Source organism: Bactrocera dorsalis, chromosome 2 (genome assembly GCF_023373825.1).
Source record: "Bactrocera dorsalis isolate Fly_Bdor chromosome 2, ASM2337382v1, whole genome shotgun sequence".
NCBI lineage: Eukaryota > Metazoa > Arthropoda > Insecta > Diptera > Tephritidae > Bactrocera > Bactrocera dorsalis.
Window position 1 is genome coordinate 57,546,488 of NC_064304.1, and position 27,623 is coordinate 57,574,110.

Genomic DNA, 27,623 nt, shown 5'->3' on the forward strand with positions numbered 1-27,623 from the left:
TGCACCGGTTGCATTTGAGGCAGTTCCTTCCATTTGGGGAAAAAAATCTTCAACGCCTATTTCAATTATATTTTCAGAATTTGGGGCGTTAAATATTGGCTCAATTAAATTTATGTCCGGAACGGCTCTCGGACGCAATTTTTTCGCGTTACGCATTTCATTAGAAAAATGCCGCTCGCACGCAAAAATGTGTTTAGGTGTTTTTTCGCTCAGATCTTCAAAAACACCTAAACGTTTGAGCCAACATTTACGCCTATTAAAAGAAACAAAATAAAATACAAAAAGGTAAAAATTTAATTATAAAATATGTATAATAAAATAATAATAATAGTGCAAAAAGTGTATATTTAATGAATATTTAAAGTACGACTTTTTTATAACTATCATAAATATTCAATTATTTACTTTAAAATAATTTATTTAATTAATTAACGGCAATGGCAATAAATTGACAGTTACGCTCTGAACAAGTAGAGCGCGACAGACTGCAAGCGACATTTGTCAAATATTAAAATACACATGTTCTTAAGGACACAGTTATTGAGGTAGCTGCACGACTACATAACTGTGTCCATAAGAATGTGTGTATTTTAATATTTGACAAATGTCGCTTGCAGTCTGTCGCGCTCTACTTGTTCAGCACATCACATTTTAAAAGACACGGGAATTTAATTTCATTATCCAAAATTACTCATTGAACAACCGAAACACTGATTTTATCGAAATTTTTTACAAACACTTTTTGCACTATTTAATGTTTTTCACTCACCGTTCGAGATCCGTTCCACTGTTTGGAAAGCTAAATGTTCTTCCTCCCTCGTTGCAGCCAACAATGCATTTTCTCCAACTGCTGGTTGTCTTCGGCATTTTATCTGTAAAATAAAATAAAAAAGTATTAAATAAATGCAAATTTATTTAATAAAAATTAAAATATACTCACATCTTTCAATCTGCGTGCTGTTTCGCCTTCGGTATTCTTCGAACTAATGGCCGTTACAAATGGAGACAAAATAATGAAAAATCTCTCCATTCGAACAATAATTTGGCGGGATTTTAATCTGGTCGTCCCTCTTTTCCAATTGCTAAACGTCAAAACCACCTAAACTTTGACAGTTGCTCGAGTTTAGGTGGTTTTGACGTTTAGCAATTGCTCTCTCACTTCCAGTGAGAGAGGAGTTAAACATCTCTTTATCTCTGGTGTGAAGAACGAACGCAAAATGGATTTGTGTGTCGTGTATGGGCGAAGCGAATTCACACAGATCGAACGCACATCAGTGTTGCCATAGTGGCTACATTTGTAGCCATTTGGCTACATTTAAAATATAAGGCTACAAAGCTACACTGCCTCCTAAATGGCTACTATTTCTTAAAATTTTCAAATTGACTTAATTTTTTTTTCTTCTTTGTTAAATTATCGCATCATACTACTCAATACCACAAGAAAATATCACAATTACATTGTGATCATACCTTAATTGCGTTGTATATATCGCTCATTTGCTGCAAGACCGACATAAATCAAAAAACGTGATTTTTGAGTTAATGCTGCAGAATTGTTCGTTATATCATACTTCATGTTGAGTGAAAAATTCATATGAATACCTCTTATATGCTCCGCTTGAGAAGAGGTGTAAGGTTGGAGTCACCGTGTAAGGTTGTAGTCAGTTTAAAACTTTAAACGCGTTTTCTGGAGAATCGATTTTTTTGACTTATGCCGCTGTTGCAGCAAATGAGCGATATATGCATGGTAGGTGTAAATGTCACAAATGTAAAAGTAGGGTTGGCAAGCCATCGATGGTAATAGTTTCAGTGACGAGCAACCATCGATAGTATCGATAGTGCCATCGATGGTTTGCCAACCCTATGTCAAAGTATTTACATGCAAATGGTGGCTTGATCTCAGTATATACAGGAGACAACCTTTGGTTTGTTTACATACTTATACTCACCTCTATCAAATCTTAGGGTTTTGTGTAACACTTTTTTTGCTACCTTCATGGTAATCAGGGTGTTGTGTTAGCATTTGAGCTACATATAAATTTTAAATTTTGATGATCACCACTTTAAAATATATTAAATAATGCAAGTGTTTACGTTATTTAAGTGATTATATTGAATTACTTTGAATATCTGTTCAATTTTATTGGGATATTACTTGTTGTTTAATGTTAAATCAGTTGTTTTTTTGTGTGCAATTTTAAAACACGCTTCAAGTATTTCTAAATTTTTGCATGCAGTAGGATACAATCCTGGGTGGTAATTTGTAGTTCGACATATGTATACAAAGTGACAATTCATTAGGAAAATATCAATTGTAATAATAATTTGTACGCTCCCACAGTAGATGGAATTACAAAAAATAATTTAGGGGTTGGAATAGGTAGCTTAGTCGAACCGACGGACGCAGATGACGGGGTAATTCGATTAGGGCCTGAGGATTTTGCTGCTCAGGAGGAGGGTTTTGATTATTTTAGGGAAACAGAAAAAGCTAGGGCAGAAGTGATTCCTTTTGGGGTTCGATGTCAGGGGACCCAAACCGAATCATATTTCTGCGATGGATCCTTCAGTCATCGAAATTGCCAAGAACAACTTGACAATGCGATGAATCAAATTTCATTATTAATGAAATTAATCAAAGAAAAAGAGCAGGAGATATAAGAGCTAAAAGCCCAAAAAGATTATTTAATTAATCAAAACCATATTCATCCCCAAATTAATGAGATTTGTGGCAAATTACCACTACATCTCGCAATATGTGTCCGAAATAGTGTAAAAAATACTTCTCGCAGCCCTTCAGGTCGCAGATATAGCAAAAATATGAGGACTATAGCCCTTGGAGTAAAATTTGGAGTAAAGTATAAAACCTTTGTTCACTCCAATTATTAAACTTTAAATAAAATATTTAGTAACTTTATACAAAATAAACTTTGTTTTGATTTATTTTAATATTCGAATATTGAAAGCTGCACCTTTTATGTTTTCTGTCGGTCAAATGTAAACAAATACATTCAGAAGAAAACTCACCACCGAGAAATCTGAAAAAAGGACTGCATTTTATTATTAAGAACTCACTACAAAAAGAATATCTGAATATCAGTGAATGATATTTTTATGGCCGAAATATTGCACACTATGGCATTTAAATCACCTATTGGTAAATATATAACATTAATAAATAATTTTCTTTTATATTAAGCAACAATATGTATAGTTTTTTTATTTAATAAAATAAATTTGCTAAGTATTTAGTACCTCAATTTATACATCACTGCGTTGCTACAGGTTGCTACCACTGATAATCCAAGATGGCCGCTATTCACCCCCATGAAAGCTACCACGCAAAAGTTATCTACTGTATATACTGTGTATTGCATTAGAGGCCATACACATGTGCGTCAGTGTTGCCACGGACAAAATATTTTCTGTATCAAAAAGTGTAGCAAACCGAAACTTAATGTAGCCATACATTTTTTACACCTAAAAATTGTAAAAGACAGTTATTTTATAGAATTTCTTTATTCATATAATTTTATTTAACTCAAAAAAATAACCACTTTGTGTTAACATTGTTTTTTATGTATTTAAAAATTATTGTATTAACCTTAAAGGAACACATTTGGTGATAAATATTATATAATTAAATATCATTGTTATTATAAATATAATAAAAAAAAAACAATTCTTGTGTTTAATTGACAAAGTTGTAAAAATAATGAAAATCTTTTTTTGCTGACCAAACAATATTTCTATTCGTTAGTTATTTACAGGTCGTTATCGCATGTAAAGTACTTACTTCCAACTTATTTCTAATGCTGGTTTTAATTAATTTAAGAGAAGAGAATGGCAATAAATTAAATACAAAGCCACTGAGATCTGAAAATTTTACGTCGCCCACTCCATCTTTCATGGAAAATCTTTTTTGCTGACCAAATAATATTTCTATTCGTTAGTTCTTTACAGATCATTATCGCATGTAAAGTACTTACTTCCAACTTATTTCTAATGCTGGTTTTAATTAATTTAAGAGAAGAGAATTTTCTCTCTGCCACTGCAGAACTGTGAGGCAATGACAATAAATTAAATACAAAGCCACTTAGATCTGGAAATTTTAAGTCGCCCAGTCCATCTTTCATGGAAGCGACTTTCTCCCAAAAGAAGTCTATATCCAAATTGCTATTTAAATTGTGATTACTTAATTTAAATAAAGTCCATTGCGTAATGATTTTAGCACAGTCACATTCAAATAAATCTGCAAATTCCAAAACTAAATCTAAAATATTATTTTCATTTGCTGACATCACCTCCTCAGGTATTATTAATTTAAAAAGTTCTAAATCCTTCCTGGAGAAATCAAATCTTAATTTTATTTGATCTAAAAGCTCTATGTAAAATGCTAGGATGTTACCTTTCACTTCATTTATTTCATCAGCTGTTGCCTTTTTTTAATAGAACTTCTGCTTTTTTGCCAATAAATATTTTTGGTAGTTCAATATGATTGCAAGAGCTTCTATAGTTAATATTGACGTGAAGTTCTTTGTTCTTTGCAACAAAATTATTTAAAATTAACAAGAAATATGATTTCATACTCGAACAGAGATATGGAAGACGATTTTTTTCTGACTGAAACTCTTTGTTCAAATTGTTAATCAAAGGCAACGCATACGAAATGAATGGGATTTTGTTTTATTATCTTCCATTTTTTCAGCCAATTGGTTTGATCGAATTGCATTGACTTCTAATTTTGCATATATAAAAAAAAAATTAAGGCGTCCCATTGCTCATTTATTCGGGAAACAACTCCCTCTAAAGACAGCCATCGTGTTTGACAAACACCTAATATATTATGTGGTTTCACGGAGCAATACTCCTGAAATTCCTTAAAGTCATGAACTCGTTTAGAGCTATGCGAAAAAAAGCTATATATATTTCGACATAACCAATTGACATCTTCGGGTATTTTTTTAGTGGCATAACTCACACACAAATGCAAAGAATGGCAAGTACATTTCAAATAAAAAATATTTGTTTCTGACTGCAGTAACGCTTTTACGCCAGATAAATGGCCAGCCATGACACTTGCACCATCTGTTGCTATACCTATAATATTTTTTAGCGGAATATTGTTGTCTAACAAAAACTTTTTTACAGCTCCAAATCACACTTGGTAGCTCAATAAGTGCTAAAAATCGATCCTTTGCAATAAAGTTCACAACGTATCTCACGACCATTACCAGACATTTTTTAATTGAGATATCCGTGGTTTCGTCAATGATTATTGAAAACTTACAGTTCTTTAACGTTGAAACAAGCTCGGATGTTGTTTTGCGAGCAATTTCCTTGGTTATGTTTGTTGCTTTAGTTCTGGCAATTTGCAAACGTTTGGCCACTTCAGAGTCCGGGCAACATTCAGCTAACAGAGCAAATAAAACATCCATTTATAAAAACGGTAAGTTGTGCGTTATAAGAAACATGACGAGTGTAAATTCTGCATATTGAACCTTTTTACTCATCTCCTCTTTTTCGGTATCCAAAAATGTCTCCATCGATAATTGACTCTTTTTGGTTTCCATATTTTGTACATGAGAAGAACAACTGGCGTGTCTGTTAAGATGTGACAATATATTTAAAGAGTTCTTGTTGCACGCTTTGCAAAAAGCGAGACCATTTTTGTTTTCCAGCCACGGGAACTTTTTCAGCCACTCAGTTCTGAACTTTCTCGTTCTTTTGCTCTTTTTACTAAATAAACAAAACATTTTCAATAAAATTCTGGGATTGGAAAAATTCTAAACACATACGGCTCATTGTTATTTCCTTGTTCTTCTTCTTCAGTAATGTCTTCTTCAGTAAAGTTTTCTTCATTTTCCTTTTGTTTATCAATCCGTGACTTTTTTACTATAAATCTGAAATATACCATTTTTAATTATTCCTTCTTATAATTGTTAACATTAAAATTAGCTCACCTATCCATCATCAATGTATCAGCAGCTAACAAACACTCAAAGCAAACTTCATCAAGCCCACAGTATATACAGTAGATAATCTTTTGCGTGGTAGCTTTCATGGGGGTGAATAGCGGCCATCTTGGATTATTTGTGGTAGCAACCTGTAGCAACGCAGTGATGTATAAATTGAGGTACTAAATACTTAGCAAATTTATTTTATTAAATAAAAAAACTATAAATATTGTTGCTTAATATAAAAGAAAATTATTTATTAATGTTATATATTTACCAATAGGTGATTTAAATGCCATAGTGTGCAATATTTCGGCCATAAAAATATCATTTACTGATATTCAGATATTCTTTTTGTAGTGAGTTCTTAATAATCAAATGCAGTCCTGTTTTCAGATTTCTCGGTGGTGAGTTTTCTTCTGAATGTATTTGTTTACATTTGACCGACAGAAAACATAAAAGGTGCAGCTTTCAATATTCGAATATTAAAATAAATCAAAACAAAGTTTATTTTGTATAAAGTTACTAAATATTTTATTTAAAGTTTAATAATTGGAGTGAACAAAGGTTTTATACTTTACTCCAAATTTTACTCCAAGGGCTATAGTCCTCATATTTTTGCTATATCTGCGACCTGAAGGGCTGCGAGAAGTATTTTTTACACTATTTCGGACACATATTGCGAGATGTGGTGGTAATTTGCCACAAATCTCATCAATTTGGGGATGAATATGATTTTGATTAATTAAATAATCTTTTTGGGCTTTTAGCTCTAATATCTCCTGCTCTTTTTCTTTGATTAATTTCATTAATAATGAAATTTGATTCATCGCATTGTCAAGTTGTTCTTGGCAATTTCGATGACTGAAGGATCCATTGCAGAAATATGATTCGGTTTGGGTCCCCTGACATCGAACCCCAAAAGGAATCACTTCTGCCCTAGCTTTTTCTGTTTCCCTAAAATAATCAAAACCCTCCTCCTGAGCAGCAAAATCCTTAGGCCCTAATCGAATTACCCCGTCATCTGCGTCCGTCGGTTCGACTAAGCTACCTATTCCAACCCCTAAATTATTTTTTGTAATTCCATCTACTGTGGGAGCGTACAAATTATTATTACAATTGATATTTTCCTAATGAATTGTCACTTTGTATACATATGTCGAACTACAAATTACCACCCAGGATTGCATCCTACTGCATGCAAAAATTTAGAAATACTTGAAGCGTGTTTTAAAATTGCACACAAAAAAACAACTGATTTAACATTAAACAACAAGTAATATCCCAATAAAAATGAACAGATATTCAAAGTAATTCAATATAATCACTTAAATAACGTAAACACTTGCATTATTTAATATTGTTACGAATTTACTCCTTACTAGTTGACTTTGCTAGGTTCGTATCTCTGGATTGACGAATAAAACCAAAACTGTTTAATTCAATTCAACAACTCTTTATTTTACAACTTGTCTACACTATAACAGTTTACTCTTAGCACTGATTGATTACGTTGGCGCTGCCACGGCTTATATAGCCACGCACTTCTCGCTGATGCCGACGTGTCCTTCTAGAATATTGCGTCTGGAAATTACCAGAACATAATGCTATACGGTGCCAGACGCAAGCAGACAGCCGCGGCGCCAGACTCAGCAATTGTTTAAGTAGACAAGCAGACAGCCGCGGCGCCAGATGTCTACAACAAGACAAATGCTATTCCATATACCAACAGCTATTGTTCATAATAAGGGATGCATATAGCAATACAAATACAACTTAATACTACTTTTTGTAACACTGCCCTCCACTAAAGCTTAATCGTCCCGATTAGGCACAAATCCTCTTGAACCAAATGGGGCGAGCCTCTCCAAATGTACTATTTTCATTTTACAACGTGCTTTCCCATTTCTTTGTATGCGGTATACCACGTCATTAAGTCGTTTCATCACCATATAGGGTCCTTCCCAGGCTGTCTGCAGTTTCGGGGACAAGCCTTTCTTTCGAAGTGGATTGTACAACAGGACCAGATCACCTTCTTCAAAACCTTTTGAATTTGCCGCTTGATCGAACCGATCCTTCATATTATTGCTCATCAGATGCGTATGCTGTCTTACCATTAGATGCAATTCATTCATTTCTTCCTTTAAGGCAGAACAATAATCTCCATCATTTCTTACAGCTGTAGGATTCGTTCCAAACTTAAGATCAACAGGGAGTCGCAAATCAGATCCGAAAATAATCTTTGCTGGCATGTAACCAGTTGTTTCGTGCTTCGCTGAACGATACGCCAGCAGGAACATCTGGATGCACTTGTCCCAATTCCGTTGATCTTTATCAACGATTTTCCGCAGATGTTCTTCGAGCGTTCGGTTGAATCTCTCCACCATTCCATCTGATTGTGGATGTAACGCTGTTGTCCGTGTCTTGTGGATTCCCAATAATGTACAGACTTCTTGGAAAATGGAAGAATCGAAATTCCTGCCTTGATCTGAGTGTAATTCGACGGGCACTCCGAACCTTGTTATCCAATTTTCTACAAACGCTTCGGCTACGGTCTTCGCTTCTTGGTTTGGTAAGGCATATACTTCTGGCCATTTACTGAAATAGTCCATGACAACCAGTAGATATTTGTTTCCGGCCGTACTGGTTGGGAACGGACCTGCAACATCCATTGCGACTCGTTCAAATGGTGATCCCACGTTGTACTGTTGTAGCCTACCGCGACTTTTGGCTTTAGGACCTTTAGCTGCCATGCACTCTACGCAATTACTTATCCATTCTGCTATGGAATCTCGACAACCGATCCAGTAGAACCGTTGTTTAATCTTCTCTATAGTTTTTGTAATTCCAAGGTGCCCTCCACTAGGTCCATTGTGATATTCTTTCAACACTTTCGGGATCATGGACTTCGGTACTATGATCAGCAGTCGAGACTGCTTGCCATCTTCGCTTTCCCAGGTACGATGAAGGTATCCATTAACGAGGTTTATGCTGTTCCATTGGGCCCAATATGCTTTTGCCGTTGGACTTTCGTTACTTATTTGTTCCTTTGGTGGTCGTACCCCATTTTCTTTGGCTATTATCAGCTTTGCAAGATCAGGGTCCTCCAACTAATTGATTCTGATGCGGTGAGGAGTCCAATCATCTTCAGGTTCTATATTCAGTAATCGCACGTCGATTATACCTTCTTTTCCTTCTGATTTGGAGCAATGTTTACATTCCAGTGGACAAGGGCGACGTGATAATGCATTCGCATTTTTGTGGTGAATGCCCTTTCGATGTTCCGTTTCGAAGTCGTAATTCTGTAATCTTTCGATCCACCGTGCAATTTGGCCTTCCGGATTCATAAACTGTAATAACCATTTTAATGCTGCATGATCAGTCCTCAGCAAGAATCGTTGTCCATACAAATACTTGTGGAAATGTTTTACACATTCCACCACAGCTAGTAGTTCTTTTCGCGTCACACAGTAGTTTTTCTCTGGTTTCCCGAGCACTCTGCTGTAATACCCAATTACTCTTTCTTGTCCGTCGATGAGCTGAGACAGGACACCTCCAATTCCATAAGCGCTCGCATCTGTATCCAGGATGAATTTCTTTCCAGGTATTGGATAAGCTAACATCGGCGCCGTACAATGTAGTTCTTTAAGCTGCTCAAACGCTTTTTCTTGTTCCAACTGCCATACAAACGGGCGATTCTTCTTTGTTAAATCATGTAAACTTCTAGCCACGTTCGCAAATCCAGGTACAAAACGGCGGTAATACGTGCATAAGCCAAGGAAGCTGCGGAGTTCATGTATGTTGGTCGGTCGAGGCCAATCTTTGACTGCTTTTATTTTTCCCTCCTCGGTGTGAATCCCCTCAGTTGACACTTTATGTCCGAGATATGTAACCTGCTTCTTCCATAATGAACACTTTTTGGGATTCAAGCGTAATCCGGCTGATACTATTCGCTGAAAGACTTCCTCTAGATTTTTCAGATGATCGTCAAAACTTTTTCCCATGATGATAATGTCATCAAGATACACCAAACATGTCTTCCAGTTGAGTCCTTTTAACACATGTTGCAGGCGCATTACATAACCCAAATGGCATCACAGAGAATTCCCATAGCCCGTCGCCCATACTGAAAGCGGTCTTTTCACGGTCACGTTCATCAATCTCGACTTGCCAATATCCACTTTGTAGATCTAATGTAAAAACCATTTCGCTCCAGACAAGGTGTCTAATGTATCGTCGATTCTCGGTAGAGGATAACTGTCTTTCTTTGTGACATCATTTAACTTCCTACAATCTACGCAGAAACGGGTGCTACCATCTTTCTTTTTAACTAAGACGATAGGTGAGCTCTATGGACTTATTGAAGGTTCGATTACACCGTTTTTGTGCATGTCTTCAATAATTTTGTTAGCATCCTCACGTTTTGCTAGTGGAACCCTACGCGGAGCTTGTCGGATTGGTTTAGCGTTTCCAGTATTTATGCGATGTTTGACAATGCCGGTTCTTCCCGTGTTGTTTCCTTCGTTTGCAAATATGGATGCGTATTTTTCTAATAGTTTTTTTGCTTTTAATTTTTCATTTCCATGCAGTTCGTTCAGCAAATTGTTTAGGAGTGTAGGACTTATCTGCTGTGGCTCAATAGTAGGTTTCTTTTTGACCGTTCGCATCGTGCTATTGCACTTATATTCTGGCACTGTCCAATTACCGCTCCTTTCTTCAGACTTATAGGCGTGTTGAATTCATTCACTACTCTGACCGGAATGGTGGCGTCTTCTCTAGTTTTCACAAGCGTTCTTCCTACCAATATGGGTGTATCTATTTTCGTTGGTTCCACAATCCACAATTCTTCAGTCCCACCTCCTCCATTCACTTTAGCCCATTCAATCGCCTCAGATTTTGGTGGAATACTCTGATTATCATCAACAATCACCCTCTTACTTTCAACGTTGGCCACATATCCGGTGTTTATAGGCATCTCCATGTTCTGGCAAAACAGCATTTGCTTGTTTAAATTCAAAGTAACCCCGTGATCAATCATGAAATCTACTCCCATTATAATTTCATCCATGATTTCTGCTACGATGAAGGTGTGATTAACTTCCAGGGTACCAATCATCACTTCGCAAAACACTTTTCCCGCGACAGCTGCTTCCTCCCCGGTGGCCGTTCGAAGCTTGCGACCGACTAATGGTTCAACCGTTCCTCTTACCACATCCGGTCGGATAATTGAATGTGTGGCACCAGTATCCAAAGGAAGCGTTGACAGTCGTCCATTTACGATGCCGTTGATAGTAAGATTGTTGTCATGGCGACCTATTTGTGATATCGAGATGGCGGGGCAAATAGTTGTGGGAACCAGCTCACGCCCCTTTGAACTGTTCCGTTTTAGTTTAACGACTTGTGAGATGTGGATGCTCCGTCCTCGTTATCTGTTGGTTGTTTCCGTTTTGATGGGTTTACTTTTATATTGCAATTTCGGGCAAAGTGACCCGCTTTTCCACAGTTGAAACATCTTCCTGTTGTATTTACTCGCGGTGCAGCAATTGCCTTCAGAGTCTTCAACATTTCTTCCATCAGCGCCGGTTGTTCCATTTCAACCCTTTGTACTTTGTGTGCTGGTTTACTTAGTAGGGAAGCTGTTTCCTGTGTGAGGGCGTGCGAAACCGTTTCAGCAAACGTTCTTTTTGGCAATGCATATGTGGCGCGTTTGGTGTCCACATCACGAATTCCATTTATGAAACATTGAATTTTTACCCTCTCAATGTAATCCACAGGTGCATCTGCATTTGCCAAATGAGCCAGTCGTTCTATTTCAGTTGCGAACTCTTGCAATGACTCGTTCATCTTCTGACCCCTATTTTGCAGTTGGATCTGGTATATTTGTTTCCGGTGCTCACTACCATATCGTCTTTCTATCGCACTCATCAATACCTCATAGTTGTCCCGTTCACAGTCTGGAATAAACTGAAGGATTTCTGCCACAGGTCCTTTCAATGATACAAACAAGGACGCCACTTTGTCCGCTGCATTCCAGTTATTGGCCATTGCTGTCTTTTCAAACTGAAGTTTGAAAATTTGAAATGGAATACTTCCATCGAATGTGGGTGCAAATTTTGAAAATTTCTCTTGTACTTGTATATTATTTTCTGTAATCTGTTGTTCCAAACGCTTTTCTAACTGCGTATTATTTTCAGTCATTTGTTGTGTAAGGCGAGACTCTAACTGTGATGTATTTTCAGCTATTTGCGTTATTTGCTGTGCCAGACGATTTTCTGTTTGCACTACATTCTCGGCTATTTGCTGTGCCATACGATTTTCTGTTTGCACTGCATTTTCTGTTATTTGTGATATATTTTCAGCTATTATTTGCTTAAAAGCCACTAACAGCATGTTCGTGTCTGCACTTGATGATGTTCGTTGTTCTTCTACTTTTTCTTCTACCTTTGTAGGAGTTTCTGGTCCATCAAATTCGAACTCGTCCACATTAATTCCATCCGCTTCCATTGCTTTACGTATTCGTGCCTGCAGATCCGCCTTTTGCCCGCTTATCGGCAAATTACGCTCCTCCAGTTCCCTTTTTAATTGCTGAATTCTCAATTCTCCGAATTTAACCATCTTGAATTTGGATTGTTTGACAATCCCACTTCTGACACCAATTGTTACGAATTTACTCCTTACTAGTTGACTTTGCTAGGTTCGTATCTCTAGATTGACGAATAAAACCAAAACTGTTTAATTCAATTCAACAACTCTTTATTTTACAACTTGTCTACACTATAACAGTTTACTCTTAGCACTGATTGATTACGTTGGCGCTGCCACGGCTTATATAGCCACGCACTTCTCGCTGATGCCGACGTGTCCTTCTAGAATATTGCGTCTGGAAATTACCAGAACATAATGCTATACGGTGCCAGACGCAAGCAGACAGCCGCGGCGCCAGACTCAGCAATTGTTTAAGTAGACAAGCAGACAGTGCGGCGTAAGATGTCTATTGTTTCGACAAGCAGACAGCCGCGGCGCCAGATGTCTACAACAAGACAAATGCTATTCCATATACCTACAGCTATTGTTCATAATAAGGGATGCATATAGCAATACAAATACAACTTAATACTACTTTTTGTAACAATATATTTTAAAGTGGTGATCATCAAAATTTAAAATTTATATGTAGCTCAAATGCTAACACAACACCCTGATTACCATGAAAGTAGCATAAAAAGTGTTACACAAAACCCTAAGATTTGATAGAGGTGAGTATAAGTATGTAAACAAACCAAAGGTTGTCTCCTGTATATACTGAGTTGCAATATATGGCAAACTAATTAGTTTACAAGTTTACTAATTAGTTTACCATATATTGTAAGCAATATGGAGTCTCCACAGGCAATAGGCACGGGAATACAATTAGTAAGACATAGATTTTCTCCTGACGAGATGCCCCGATACAAACGGGCGATATCGATATTTGATCGGAAATGTACAAGCATATTGCACACGGTAAGTTATTGCAAATGAAAAAATGTAACAGAGAAAAAAATAAAAAATGTTATAATTTTCAAAAATTTTAAATTCATATTGGAAATCCCTTACAACAAAGAGATATGAGGAGGATTCTCTTGATCTTTCAAACCCTTACACGGTGCTCAAATTGCAGAATTTTCCAGTTGGTGCAACGGCACAACAACAAGCACACGTAGAAAACTATTAGCAATGTCTGTAAAATATGTCTAATCAAAACCCATGTTTATTTTCGGGCAATGAGACGTAAAAAAATAGTTGCAATCCTTTTTTATCTGTCACCTTAAGAGCCGTTTTCACAGTGATTAGTTAACGATTGGTTGACTATTAGTCAATGTAGCTGTTTGTTAACTAAAGCAATGTTTTTCACAGTGCTTAGTTATAAAAATAAATTTTCTGGCTAAAAGTCTGGTAGCACCATAGAAAACATATGATCTTGACATTACAGTTTTACAATTAATGTTTTTATTTCATTTCACAATTGGTAAAAATTGCAATTCAAATGGCGACGAAAAAGTTTAATTTCAGTGAAAACGACGTAAATTTATTACTTGCTATAATAGAACAACATAAAAATGTGATAGAGTGCAAAAAAGCGATACTTTTACAGCAGATGTGAAAAATAAAGCTTGGTTAAAAATTCAGGAGGAATATAACAGCAGAACCTCGTCTTCATTTCGCGATGAAAAAATGCTGCGTACCAAATATCACAACATGAAAAAGGAATCAAAGAAAAAGGTAGCAGCCGATAAAAGAAGTTGCATCGCGACAGGAGGAGGGCCGCCATTGAAAATTAGCACCAATGATATTGATGTAATGTTAACATCAATAATAGGCTCGGAGCAGTTAGAAGGAATGGAATCTGTAAACGATTCCGATAATCCTTTTGTGCGAAGCAAAACGGAGGATGTTATCGTTAGCATTGGTAAGAAATTACTTAATTATTCTGCTCTTGAATTGGGAGGTTTCATTGTCTATATTCATGCTGTTACTCAAATACCACCATTTAAATGTATTAATGGTTTTGCAGATATGGCAGCAAATAACATCAGTGCTAAGCAATCTCAGGATGGGAGCGAGGAATTTGAAGACATCAAGAACACATCCAACACAGCTACTACACAGCAATCTGAAGTGGAACATAAAATGCATATGAGAATTATGGAAGAGCAATTAAAGGAAATTCAATGGCGCAATCTTCAATTGGAAAAAAACAGTACAAGCACAAAATATCTTGACACATACAAAACAAAAGTGTTTTAAATAACATTGTTGTATTATTTGCTTCTGATTGATAGTCTTTCAAAGCTTGACTTGCAGTTATAAGGTTGCAAAGTACCCATTTATTAAATTATTCCTCGTCACATTTTTTCCAGTACGCCGATCAGAGCTGCGATTATTCGGTATGCTTAAAACTGACAAAATTTGCCTATCAATCTCAGGATCAAAGGAGGAGTTTCAGTATCGCGATGTAAGCAGCATATACATATTTTGCAACACTGCTGTGGCGACAATTATTGATTGGACTTTGGTGCAATTCATTCGTATACCCAAAGACAATACTGGAAACCTTCGCTTCCAAACACCATAAGAGCGTTCAATTGGATTTCTTGACCGAATATGTGATTCGTTATATAGTCTTTCAACTGCACTGTTAACGGAATGAAGGGGTGTTAAAATCCGTTTATTATTTTCATACCCTTCTCAGCAAGCACAAGTCCATCTCCGAACTCTCCGTTCTCAAGACGAGCAAAAATACGAGAGTTTCGTAATATGGTAGCATGGTGTTGATCCTGGCCACCTAGCAACTATGTCTAAAATCATCAAACGACCATCGCAAATCGTTTGTACATTAAAAGAAAATATGCTCTTTCTATTACGAAATAGAAAGGAAGGAAACATGTAAAAATAGATATTCATTACGGTTTTGAAGTGTTTCAGCTCACCAGGTGACTGAGTTTTTACGTGCGTGCAATCTAAGGCACCAATAACTCTGGGAAATTTAGCAATTCGAAAAACCTCTTTCTGTTTTTGATGTATATCTTCCGTAGTAGTAGGAAATCGTATGAAACGTTCTCGCAACCTTGCTATTTTATCTGAAACAAGAGTAACAACTCTTGATACTGTGCTAGTAGACACTCCTGACACATCTCCAATCAATTGCTGAATACTGCCAGTGGCATAAAACCTCAATGTAATGGCCAACATATGATCCGGCGACAACGCATTATTCCTAGGAAAAATTTTTATGTAGAAATCGGCAGACAAAGCGTTAAAAAAGCTATACCATGTGGTAGCATGCTGTATATCTGGACGCATGAGCTGCAGTACTTTCCATGCAGCATCTTTGCATAGGCGGAAACGCTCTCTAAACTCCTTTTCATCATAAAGTTGAAAGAAATTAAATCGCTCCCGGATTTCGTTTTTCCGACGGAAAATTACCATTTTTAGCAGCTCTTCGTAATCGTCGCCACTCTCACTGAACTCCATTGTTGTGATCACTACTTCTTACCAAATTGCTTTTTAGATTTATTTTATTTTTCTTTTAATAAAAATAAATAGTATGACATTCGAACAGCTGTTTGTTAACCAATCGTCAACCAATGCGCGCGAGATGAGTTAACTAATGGTTGACAATTCACTTTGAAATGAAAACCAATTAGTTATCTTCAACCATTCGTTAACTAACCACTGTGAAAACGGCTCTAAATAAAAACGTTTATCGCCGTTAAATTGTTGAGTAAGGTAAGTTTTAAACAGATTTTATAATCTTTATTTAAATTATAAAGGTTCTTCACAGTTTTTTGTTAAGAATGAATACAGAAGATGCGCCTATTCATAATAGTCATATACAATAGTCATTCTCTATAATTGACCAAATCAGCCGAAGCGCTCGAAAAAAATATCCCTGGTCGGTCCAAAACCCCGGCGTTCAAAATTTTTCTGTGTTCAAATTCTTCTTCTTTCTGCAAAAATAATGAATTATAAATTTTCCTATTATGTATTTCTCATTTTTGCCAATTCTCGATCAGTCTCGAATATCGAGAGTATCGATAATTCGAAAACGATCAGGGCATGAATCCATAGTGGCTACTCGAATTTACAACATAATTTCGAACATAACCTTGCCATTTTCGTTGAAGTGAAGTGATTGTGAAGTTTTTCATAGTTATATAAAAATAACATAAAAACCAATTTCTCTTATTAATTGACTAAACAACATCAATAATTACGTGTATATAACTTATAGAAAGTATAATTTTAACATCTAAAGACGTGAAAAGTGTAAAAGTGAATTTATCATTTCGGAAATACGATGTTTTTTGATAAAAACAAAGAAAATACCGTTACCATAATAATAATAAGACTCTGAAAGTCTTTGCTATTAACCCGTTTTATTAAACTGATTATTAATTAAATTTGACAATTCGTTTACATTATTATTACAAATAAATAAAGCAAAATAATATAAAAAATACTGAATTTTGTTAAAAAGCATTAAATTTAGAAGTAACAAATATAATAACATATCGAGCTAATATGATAGATATGCTGTTTACTGCTAACTAAAATAATAACACGTACAGAAATGTGGGCAACAAATGCTTTTGTTATTCATAAGATGTGCGTAACTTGCTCGCTACGAAATGAATAGTATTGTTAAAAAAGTAGTATTAAGTTTGGTATTTGTATTGCTATATGCATCCCTTATTAGAAACATTGGGCGCCACATTTGTCTACTTAAACAATAGATGCATTTGGCGCCGTATAGCATTATGTTCTTATAATTGCCAGACGCAATATTCTAGAAGGACACTCTGGCGTCAGCGAGGAGTGCGTGGCTATATAAGCCATGGCAGCGCCAACGTGATCATCCAGTTCTAAGACTAAACTGCTATAGTGTAGACGAATTGCGAAATAAAGAGATTTTGTTAAATTGAATTTAACGGTTTGTGGTTTTATTTGTCAATCCGGAGGTACGAACCTAGTAAAGTAAACTAGTAAGCAGTAAAATCGCAACAATTGGTGTCAGAAGTGGGATTGTCAAATAATCCAAATTCAAGATGGTTAAATTCGGAGAATTGAGAATTCAGCAATTAAAAAAGGAACTGGAGGAGCGTAATTTGCCGATAAGCGGGCAAAAGGTGGATCTGCAGGCACGATTACGTGAAGCAATGGAATCGGATGGAATTAATGTGGACGAGTTCGAATTTGATGGGCCAGAAACTTCTACAAAGGTAGAAGAAAAAGTAGAAGAACAACGAACATCATCAAGTGTAGACATGAACATGCTGTTAGTGGCTATTAAGCAAATAGCAGAAAATGCAGTGCAAACAGGAAATCGTCTGGCACAGCAAATGACGCAAATAGCTGAAAATACATCACATTTAGAGTCTCACCTTACACAACAAATGACTGAAAATAATACGCAGTTAGAAAAACGTTTGGTACAACAGATTACAGAAAATAATACACAAGTACAAAAACAAGTGCAAGAGAAATTTTCAAAATTTGAAGACGAATTAAGCACGTTAAAAAATGACGAAAAAAAATTGAAATCAGAAGTTCTTCAATTGAGTAATCGTATGCGAGAACTGCAACTGCATGGCTCTGCACCATCAACAAATAATCCAAGATTGAAGACACCCACATTCGATGGAAGTATTCCATTTCAAATTTTCAAACTTCAGTTTGAAAAGACAGCAATGGCCAATAACTGGAATGCAGCGGACAAAGTAGCGTCCTTGATTGTAACATTGAAAGACCTGCGGCAGAAATCCTTCAGACTATTCCAGATTGTGAACGCGACAACTATGAGGCATTGATGAATGCGATAGAAAGACGATATGGTAGTGAGCACCGGAAACAAATATACCAGATCGAACTGCAAAATAGGGGTCAGAAGATGAACGAGTCATTGCAAGAGTTCGCAACCGAAATAGAACGACTGGCTCATTTGGCAAATGCAGATGCACCTGTGGATTGCATTGAGAGGGTAAAAATTCAATGTTTCATAAATGGAATTCGTGATGTGGACACCAAACGCGCCACATATGCATTGCCAAAAAGAACGTTTGCTGAAACGGTTTCGCACGCCCTCACACAGGAAACAGCTTCTCTACTAAGTAAACCAGCGCACAAAGTACAAAGAGTTGAAATGGAACAACCGGCGCTGATGGAAGAAATATTAAAGACTCTGAAGACAATTGCTGCAAGTGTTTCAACTATGGAAAAGCGGGTCACTTTGCCCGAAATTGCAATATAAAAGTAAACCCATCAAAACGGAAACAACCAACAGATGACGAGGACAGAGTATCCACATCTCACAAGTCTTTAAACTAAAATGGAACAGTTCAAAGGGGCGTGAACTGGTTCCCACAACTATTTGCCCCGCCATCTCGATATCACAAATAGGTCGCCATGACAACAATCTTACTATCAACGGTGTCGTAAATGGACGACTGTTAACGCTTACTTTGGATACTGGTGCCACACATTCAATTATCCGACCGGATGTGGTAAGAGGAACGGTTGAACCATTAGTCGGTTGCAAGCTTCGAACGGCCACCGAGGAGGAAACAGCTGTTGCGGGAAAAGTGTTTTGCGAAGTGATGATTGGTACCCTGGTAGTTAATCACACCTTCACCGTAGTAGAAATCACGGATGAAATTATAATGGGAGTAGATTTCATGATTGATCACGGGGTTACTTTGAATTTAAACAAGCAAATGCTGTTTTGCCAGAACATGGAGATGCCTATAAACACCGGATATGTGATCAACGTTGAAAGTAAGAGGGTGATTTTTGATGATAATAAGAGTACGAGGTGTGTTCGAAAAGTACCGCGAATTTTGTGTTTTTTCAAAAATTATTTATTTATTCATGAATATCTATTTTGTCCTTTTCAAAGTTATCCCCATGAGATATTATACACTTGTGCCAACGGTTTTTCCAATCTTCGAAGCATTTCAAAAAATCATTTTTTTTTATCTTCTTCAGCTCCTCCTTCGATGCCGTCTTTAGCGTAACGTCGTCTTTTCATGGGCCTCTTCAGTTTAGGGAACAAGAAAAAGTCACAGGGGGCCAGATCTGGGGAATACGGTGGCTGCGGCATCATTAGTTTGTTGTTTTTGGCCAAAAAGTCGCGCACAAGCAACGATGTGTGAGCAGGGGCGTTATCGTGGTGCAATTTTTTTGATAGGTAAAAATCGAAGACGATCCAAAACACGTGCAAGCAAAGCAGCTGTCAACAATTAAATGAACATTCAAAATGGCCGAGCTTGTCGGCATAAGTGAGAGACATGAGTACCAACATAACACCACAAAAAATTCGAAATTCGAATATAAGTAACCCGCGAAAATTCAAAATTCGCGATACTTTTTGAACACACCTCGTATTCCACCAAGATCTGAGGCGATTGTATCCATTGTAAGGTGAATGTAAGGTGAATGGAGGAGGTGGGACTGAAGAATTGTGGATTGTGGAACCAACAAAAATAGATACACCCATATTGGTAGGAAGAACGCTTGTGAAAACTAGAGAAGACGCCACCATTCCGGTCAGAGTAGTGAATGAATTCAACAAGTCTATAAGGCTGAAGAAAGGAGCAGTAATTGGACAGTGCCAGAATATAAGTGCAATAGCACGATGCGAACGGTCACAACAGAAGCTTACTATTGAGCCACAGCAGATAAGTCCTACACTCCTAAACAATTTGCTGAACGAACTGCATGGAAATGAAAAATTAAAAGCAGAAAAACTATTATAAAAATAACCATACATATTTGCAAACGAAGGAAACAACACAGGAAGAACCGGCATTGTCAAACATCACATAAATACCGGAGACGCTAAACCAATCCGACAAGCTCCGCGTAGGGTTCCACTAGCAAAACGTGAGGATGCTAACAAAATTATTGAAGACATGCACAAAAACGGTGTAATCGAACCTTCAATAAGTCCATAGAGCTCACCTATCGTCTTAGTTAAAAAGAAAGATGGTAGCACCCGTTTCTGCGTAGATTGTAGGAAGTTAAATGATGTCACAAAGAAAGACAGTTATCCTCTACCGAGAATCGACGATACATTAGACACCTTGTCTGGAGCGAAATGGTTTTTACATTAGATCTACAAAGTGGATATTGGCAAGTCGAGATTGATGAACGTGACCGTGAAAAGACCGCTTTCAGTATGGGCGACGGGCTATGGGAATTCTCTGTGATGCCATTTGGGTTATGTAATGCGCCTGCAACATGTGTTAAAAGGACTCAACTGGAAGACATGTTTGGTGTATCTTGATGACATTATCATCATGGGAAAAAGTTTTGACGATCATCTGAAAAATCTAGAGGAAGTCTTTCAGCGAATAGTATCAGCCGGATTACGCTTGAATCCCAAAAAGTGTTCATTGTGGAAGAAGCAGGTCACATATCTCGGACATAAAGTGTCAACTGAGGGGATTCGCAACGAGGAGGGAAAAATAAAAGCAGTTAAAAATTGACCTCGACCCACCAACATACATGAACTCCGCAGCTTTCTCGGCTTATGCACGTATTACCGCCGTTTTGTACCTGGATTTGCGAACGTGGCTAGAAGTTTACATGATTTAACAAAGAAGAATCGCCCGTTTGTATAGCAGTTGGAACAAGAAAAAGCGTTTGAGCAGCTTAAAGAACTACATTGTACGGCGCCGATGTTAGCTTATCCAATACCTGGAAAGAAATTCATCCTGGATACAGATGCGAGCGCTTATGGAATTGGAGGTGTCCTGTCTCAGCTCATCGACGGACAAGAAAGAGTAATTGGGTATTACAGCAGAGTGCTCGGGAAACCAGAGAAAAACTACTGCGTGACGCGAAAAGAACTACTAGCCGTGGTGGAATATGTAAAACATTTCCACAAGTATTTGTATGGGCAACGATTCTTGCTGAGGACAGATCATGCAGCATTAAAATGGTTATTACAGTTTATGAATCCGGAAGGCCAAATTGCACGGTGGATCGAAAGATTACAGAATTACGACTTCGAAACGGAACATCGAAAGGGCATTCACCACAAAAATGCGAATGCATTATCACGTCGCCCTTGTCCACTGGAATGTAAACATTGCTCCAAATCAGAAGGAAAAGAAGGTATAATCGACGTGCGATTACTGAATATAGAACCTGAAGATGATTGGACTCCTCACCGCATCAGAATCAATTAGTTGGAGGACCCTGATCTTGCAAAGCTGATAAAAGCCAAAGAAAATGGGGTACGACCACCAAAGGAACAAATAAGTAACGAGAGTCCAACGGCAAAAGCATATTGGGCCCAATGGAACAGCATAAACCTCGTTAATGGATACCTTCATCGTACCTGGGAAAGCGGAGATGGCAAGCAGTCTCGTCTGCTGATCATAGTACCGAAGTCCATGATCCCGAAAGTATTGAAAGAATATCACAATGGACCTAGTGGAGGGCACCTTGGGATTACAAAAACTATAGAGAAGATTAAACAACGGTTCTACTGGATCGGTTGTCGAGATTCCATAGCAGAATGGATAAGTAATTGCGTAGAGTGCATGGCAGCTAAAGGTCCTAAAGTCAAAAGTCGCGGTAGGCTGCAACAGTACAACGTGGGATCACCATTTGAAAGAGTCGCAATGGATGTTGCAGGTCCGTTCCCAACCAGTACGGCCGGAAACAAATATCTACTGGTTGTCATGGACTATTTCAGTAAATGGCCAGAAGTGTATGCCTTACCAAACCAAGAAGTGAAGACAGTAGCCGAAGCGTTTGTAGAAAATTGGATAACGAGGTTCGGAGTGACCGTCGAATTACACTCAGATCAAGGCAGGAATTTCGAATCTTCCATTTTCCAAGAAGTCTGTACATTATTGGGCATCCACAAGACACGGACAACAGCGTTACATCCACAATCAGATGGGATGGTGGAGAGATTCAACCGAACGCTCGAAGAACATCTGCGGAAAATCGTTGATAAAGATCAACGGAATTGGGACAAGTGCATCCAGATGTTCCTGCTGGCGTATCGTTCAGCGAAGCACGAGACAACTGGATACACACCAGCGAAGATTATTTTCGGATCTGATCTGCGACTCCCTGCTGATCTTAAGTTTGGAACGAATCCTGCAGCTGTAAGAAATGATGGAGATTATTGCTCTGCCTTAAAGGAAAAAATGAATGAATTGCATCTAATGGTAAGGCAGCACACGCATTTGATGAGCAATAAGATGAAGGATCGGTTTGATCGAGCGGCAAATTCAAACAAACAAACAATAGCTGCATTTGGCGCCGTATAGCATTATGTTCTTATAATTGCCAGACGCAATATTCTAAAAGGACACTTTGGCGTCAGCGAGGAGTGCGTGGCTATATAAGCCATGGCAGCGCCAACGTGATCATCCAGTTCTAAGACTAAACTGCTATAGTGTAGACGAATTGCGAAATAAAGAGATTTTGTTAAATTGAATTTAACGGTTTTTGGTTTTATTTGTCAATCCAGAGGTACGACACAAACAGAACAAACTTGCCAGCGAAAAGTCGTGAAAACCCAGTATGTTTTCAAACCCTTAAAACTTGTGAAAAAAGCGTACAGATTCTAACCACTTTTCCCCTCACACATACGTATACATGTGATCATACATCTCTGCTCATTCAGCAGTGTCGTATTAATTATATATGTGTAGAGAAACACCGTACTCGTGTGCACAGTCAAACACTTATATATAATAATACAAAACTTTATTGTGAATATAAGAAAAATGTTACACTTATTCAACTTTACTGGATGTTCTCAAATATTTCGTTTATGTTGCTCACTCGCTGACGGTTGCTCGTTGACTGTGTCTTTGGTTGCTGCCACTTGCTTTATTTTATTTGACACTTGATGGGCAACAGAGTTGCCATCGCTTACAGTCGGCTTTCCTGACCCAATGTGGCGCCCTCGCTCATGGTGCTCTCATCTTCGTTGTCTATGTCGTCTGGATCATCTGGTGGTAACATGCACCAAGTTTTAAGTTGATCTGATGCAAATACGGCTTTGTAGTGACGTTGCGTTCGCTCGGCATGAGGTAAGTCTTCAATTACATAACGATCATTTGGCAGGACTTTGGTGATGATGAATGGTCCTCTGAATCGTGGTTCTAGTTTACGTGATGTACCGGAGCTTATTGGTTCGTTTGTAGTCAATACGAGATCACCTTCGTTGTACGTCTTCGGGTGATTATGCTTTGCGTCATATAGCTTCTTGGCTTGTGCTCTTACGTCGTTTATTCGTTGAGCTGTGTCGACTCGTAGTTGCTGTAGGTCGGTGTCGTTTATCAGGTCAACATCATCGTCTTGAAGTGCCTGGATAAGTTGATTCTGCAGGATGTCTCGAGGCACGTACCCATAAAGTAGTCGGAATGGTGTACAACCTGTGGTTTTATTCGGGATGGTATTAATGCTCCATTGTATTTGACGTAATTTGTCGTCCCATCGTCTTTCGTCATCAGTAGAAGGTAGTAGCATGGATAAGATGACGCGGTTTGCTCGTTCAGCGTGTCCGTTAGCGCGTGGCGTCCGCACTGCGTTGAGAATATGTTTGACGTTGTTTTCATCGTAAAACTTTTGGAACGCTTTTGAAGTGAAGGCCGTTCCTCGGTCGGATATGATACGTTCAGGCATTCCTAGATAGCTCGTGATCTCAAGCAATACCGGAATTACATGGCTTGTTGCGGTACTCTTGACTGCTCGTAGGATTGTGAATTTGGTAAATGAATCTACAATTACCAACACATGCTCGTTGCGTTTTGAACTTTTTGGGAACGGACCCAAATGATCAATGTGTATTGTCGTGAACGGTATTGGCTTAACGTTGTCGTAGTGATATCGACCCTCACGTCGTCCGCCAGGGGTTTTATTTAAAGCACAACCCACACATGAATTGATGTAGCTCTTTACGTAATTGCGCATTCGAGGAAACCAGAAGAGATTGAGAATTCGTTTCATTGTTTTGTCAACGCTCATATGATCTGCCTTATCGTGGCATTCGTGCAGTATTTGGAACCTTAATTGCTTTGGAACAACCCATAGTAGTTTGTTGTCGTGTTTTCGATATAGGCGTCCCAGTTCAACAACGTAGTCGGGATATTCTGGCTTCACCTCATTCTGTATTTCGTTAACGATGTTTCTTATTTTCTCGTCTTGTAGCTGAACACTAAACAACCAATCTGCCTGGTCGATAATCATCTTGGAAATTTTGAGATCAGCGGCATCTATTTCGTGTGCATCTTCATAAGGTGCACGGCTCAACGCATCGACATGGACCATACGAGCTCCTGGTCGATGTTGAATTTCAATGTCGAATTCTTGGATTCTCAACCACCATCGGGCAATGCGTGGTATAAGCTCTCGCTTCTCCATCGTTGTTCGTAAAGCGTTGCAATCGGTAATAACTTTGATCTTCTTTCCGTATACCTAGTATTTGAATCTTTCCAATGTATCCACAATCGCTAATGCTTCGAGTTCATAGCTATGGAAACGTTTTTCGTTGTCTGTAGTAGAGCGACTAAAATATGACATCGGGTGCAGTTGTCCATTCTCGACTTACAACAAAACGCTTGCAAGGCCGATAGAGCTTGCGTCTGTATGTAGTTCGTGTTCGGCTTCGATGCGGTAGTTGACCATGGTTGGTTTCGATGATAATGCGGTTTTGAGTTCGTTGAATGCTGACTCTTGCTGTAGTCCCCATACGAATGCGGTGTTGTTGCGTAGCAATTTGCGTAATGGTTCAGAAATAATGGAATAACCAGCGACGAATTTTCGGAAGTAGCCACTGAGACCTAAGAATTTTCGTACTTCAGTGACATTTCTCGGCTGTGGAAAATTTACGATAGCGTTGGTTTTCACGTTGCCCGGACTGATGCCTTCAGGAGTTAGCTGATGTCCCAAAAACGTTATTGTGTGCGTGAACAACTCACATTTGTTAACGTTCAATGTGAGTCCACAGGTACGTAGTACTTGGAGTATACGAGAAAGCTTTATATACATTTCGTCGAAGGAATTGCTGCCGATTAGGATGTCATCCATATAATGCAGCATGTCGCCCGTCTCCACCCGTCTTTGGATTTCTGCCATGAGTCTATTAAACACAGCTGGTGCATTCTTTAAACCAAACGGCATGCGTTTGAACTCATATAGACCGTCCGTCGTGATAAAAGCGGTGTATTTCCTACTATCGGGTGCCATTTTGATCTGATAGTACCCACTATTCAAATCGAGTGACGAAAAGTATCGGAAACGTTTCGCTTCGTGTAGCCGTTCTTCAATATTCGGGACTGGAAAATTCTCTTTCTTTGTTACCTTATTAATTCGTCGATAATCGATACATAACCGATCACTTCCATTCTGCTTTTTGACTAAGACCACGGGACTTGCGTATTCGGATGTCGATTTCGTGATAATATCACGCTCAAGCAACTCCTCAACCATCCTGTTGACAATATCACGCTTCGGTTCTGGGATACGATAAGGCGCTTGAAATATGGTGCGATTGCTCTCAAGTTCGATGCTAGCTTGAACTACGTCAGTTTTGCCAATATCTTTCAGCCCACTGGAGAAAACATCGGCATAGCTTGCCAGAAGACTTTGTATCTTATTTCGTTCTGCTTCATTGCTGAAATTGGACATTAATTTGGAAAAATTGCTCTCAGTTATTACCGTTGCTGTACCACATACGTGCAACTCCTTTTAAACGTGTGTAAATAGCTAACAATAAAAATTTCTCGTCCCATCTATATGCTTCCACTACTCGATCGACTCTATCAATATATTGCTCTACCGTAATGCTTGCGTTATTCGTTGGATCAAATTCCGGCAGGGTATTTGCAATTTCTTTAACTGACGCGTGTCGCATATTCCCATTCGTTGAAATATTCCCGTTCGCAGAAATATCACCGTTGCTTTGAATGCGTGTTGTAACGTTGTTGTTAGTTGCCACCGTGCTGTCGTCGTTCGTTGAAATAGCGTCAGTGGCGTGACTCTGAACGCCTGCGCCGCCGTTGACTGCGACTGCGCTATCGTTGCTGTTTGCGTTTTGTACCGTTTGTACCTCTTTCATGCTAACTGTACCAGTCCCGTTGTTTTGCGCTTGTAGCAGCTGCGCCATCATCTCGCGTAACTGCTTCATCTCCTGCTGCAGTTGTGCCACCGTTGACATCTCGGATGACTCCTCCGTAACGTTGATCTCTTGGATGTCCACCTCGTCGGACTCCTCATATGCGCTAAGACGTTGCAACAACTGGTCTCGCGTGCCAGTCGTCGCTAATTGCCTTTCCCGTAGCAACCTCTTCAGTTGTTCCACCTTCAGATCACTGATCTTCACCATCGTATCGTTTTTACGTATCGTGTATATATATCTGCCGGTGCTTATAGACCTTCACCAACGCACATACATATACTTACTATGTTTGTAGACGTGTATGGGTTTATCATCCCACTTCTGAACTGTAGAGAAACACCGTACTCGTGTGCACAGTCAAACACTTATATATAATAATACAAAACTTTATTGTGAATATAAGAAAAATGTTACACTTATTCAACTTTACTGGATGTTCTCAAATATTTCGTTTATGTTGCTCACTCGCTGACGGTTGCTCGTTGACTGTGTCTTTGGTTGCTGCCACTTGCTTTATTTTATTTGACACTTGATGGGCAACAGAGTTGCCATCGCTTACATATGTATGTAAAAATATAGCCGAACTGCTTTATAGCGAGATTCTGTAACCAGTCTCTAGTCTCTATTTGAGACATTTTGAGGTAAAGTCTGAATTTGTGATTAGTTACTATTCACTAAACAGTCTCCAGCGTTAGTCTCAAAACATTGCCTCAAATTTGAGACCTGATAGTTACAGGTCACAAAACTAAAAATAGAATAGAGATCATAGATATTAATCGATGGTCGTTTTTTTATATTTTGTAAGCAGCTCAAACACGAAAAGGTTAAAAATAAATCAATATTACATAAATTTCGTAAAATTATGAAACATAGTCAGGATATATTTATATTTTTATTGATAAATATGTTTTTTGACTATGTTAAAGAAAATTTAATATTTGTTATCGACATATTTTTTTTCATTCAAGTGTAAAAACATC

General features: G+C 38.1%; 1 protein-coding gene and 1 pseudogene across 1 annotated transcript in view; one reads left to right on the plus strand and one right to left on the minus strand.

Moving 5' to 3' along the window:
* Positions 1 to 2,570: 2,570 nt before the first annotated feature.
* Positions 2,571 to 27,623, minus strand: part of LOC125776384 (uncharacterized) — a 46,834-nt pseudogene continuing 21,781 nt past the window's right edge.
* Positions 16,316 to 27,623, plus strand: part of LOC125776324 (uncharacterized) — a 369,137-nt gene continuing 357,829 nt past the window's right edge. The window contains exon 1 of the mRNA XM_049448053.1: positions 16,316 to 17,623. Within this exon, the coding sequence (XP_049304010.1) occupies positions 17,543 to 17,623 (81 nt within the window). The 5' untranslated portion in view covers positions 16,316 to 17,542. The remainder of the gene's footprint in view (positions 17,624 to 27,623) is intronic.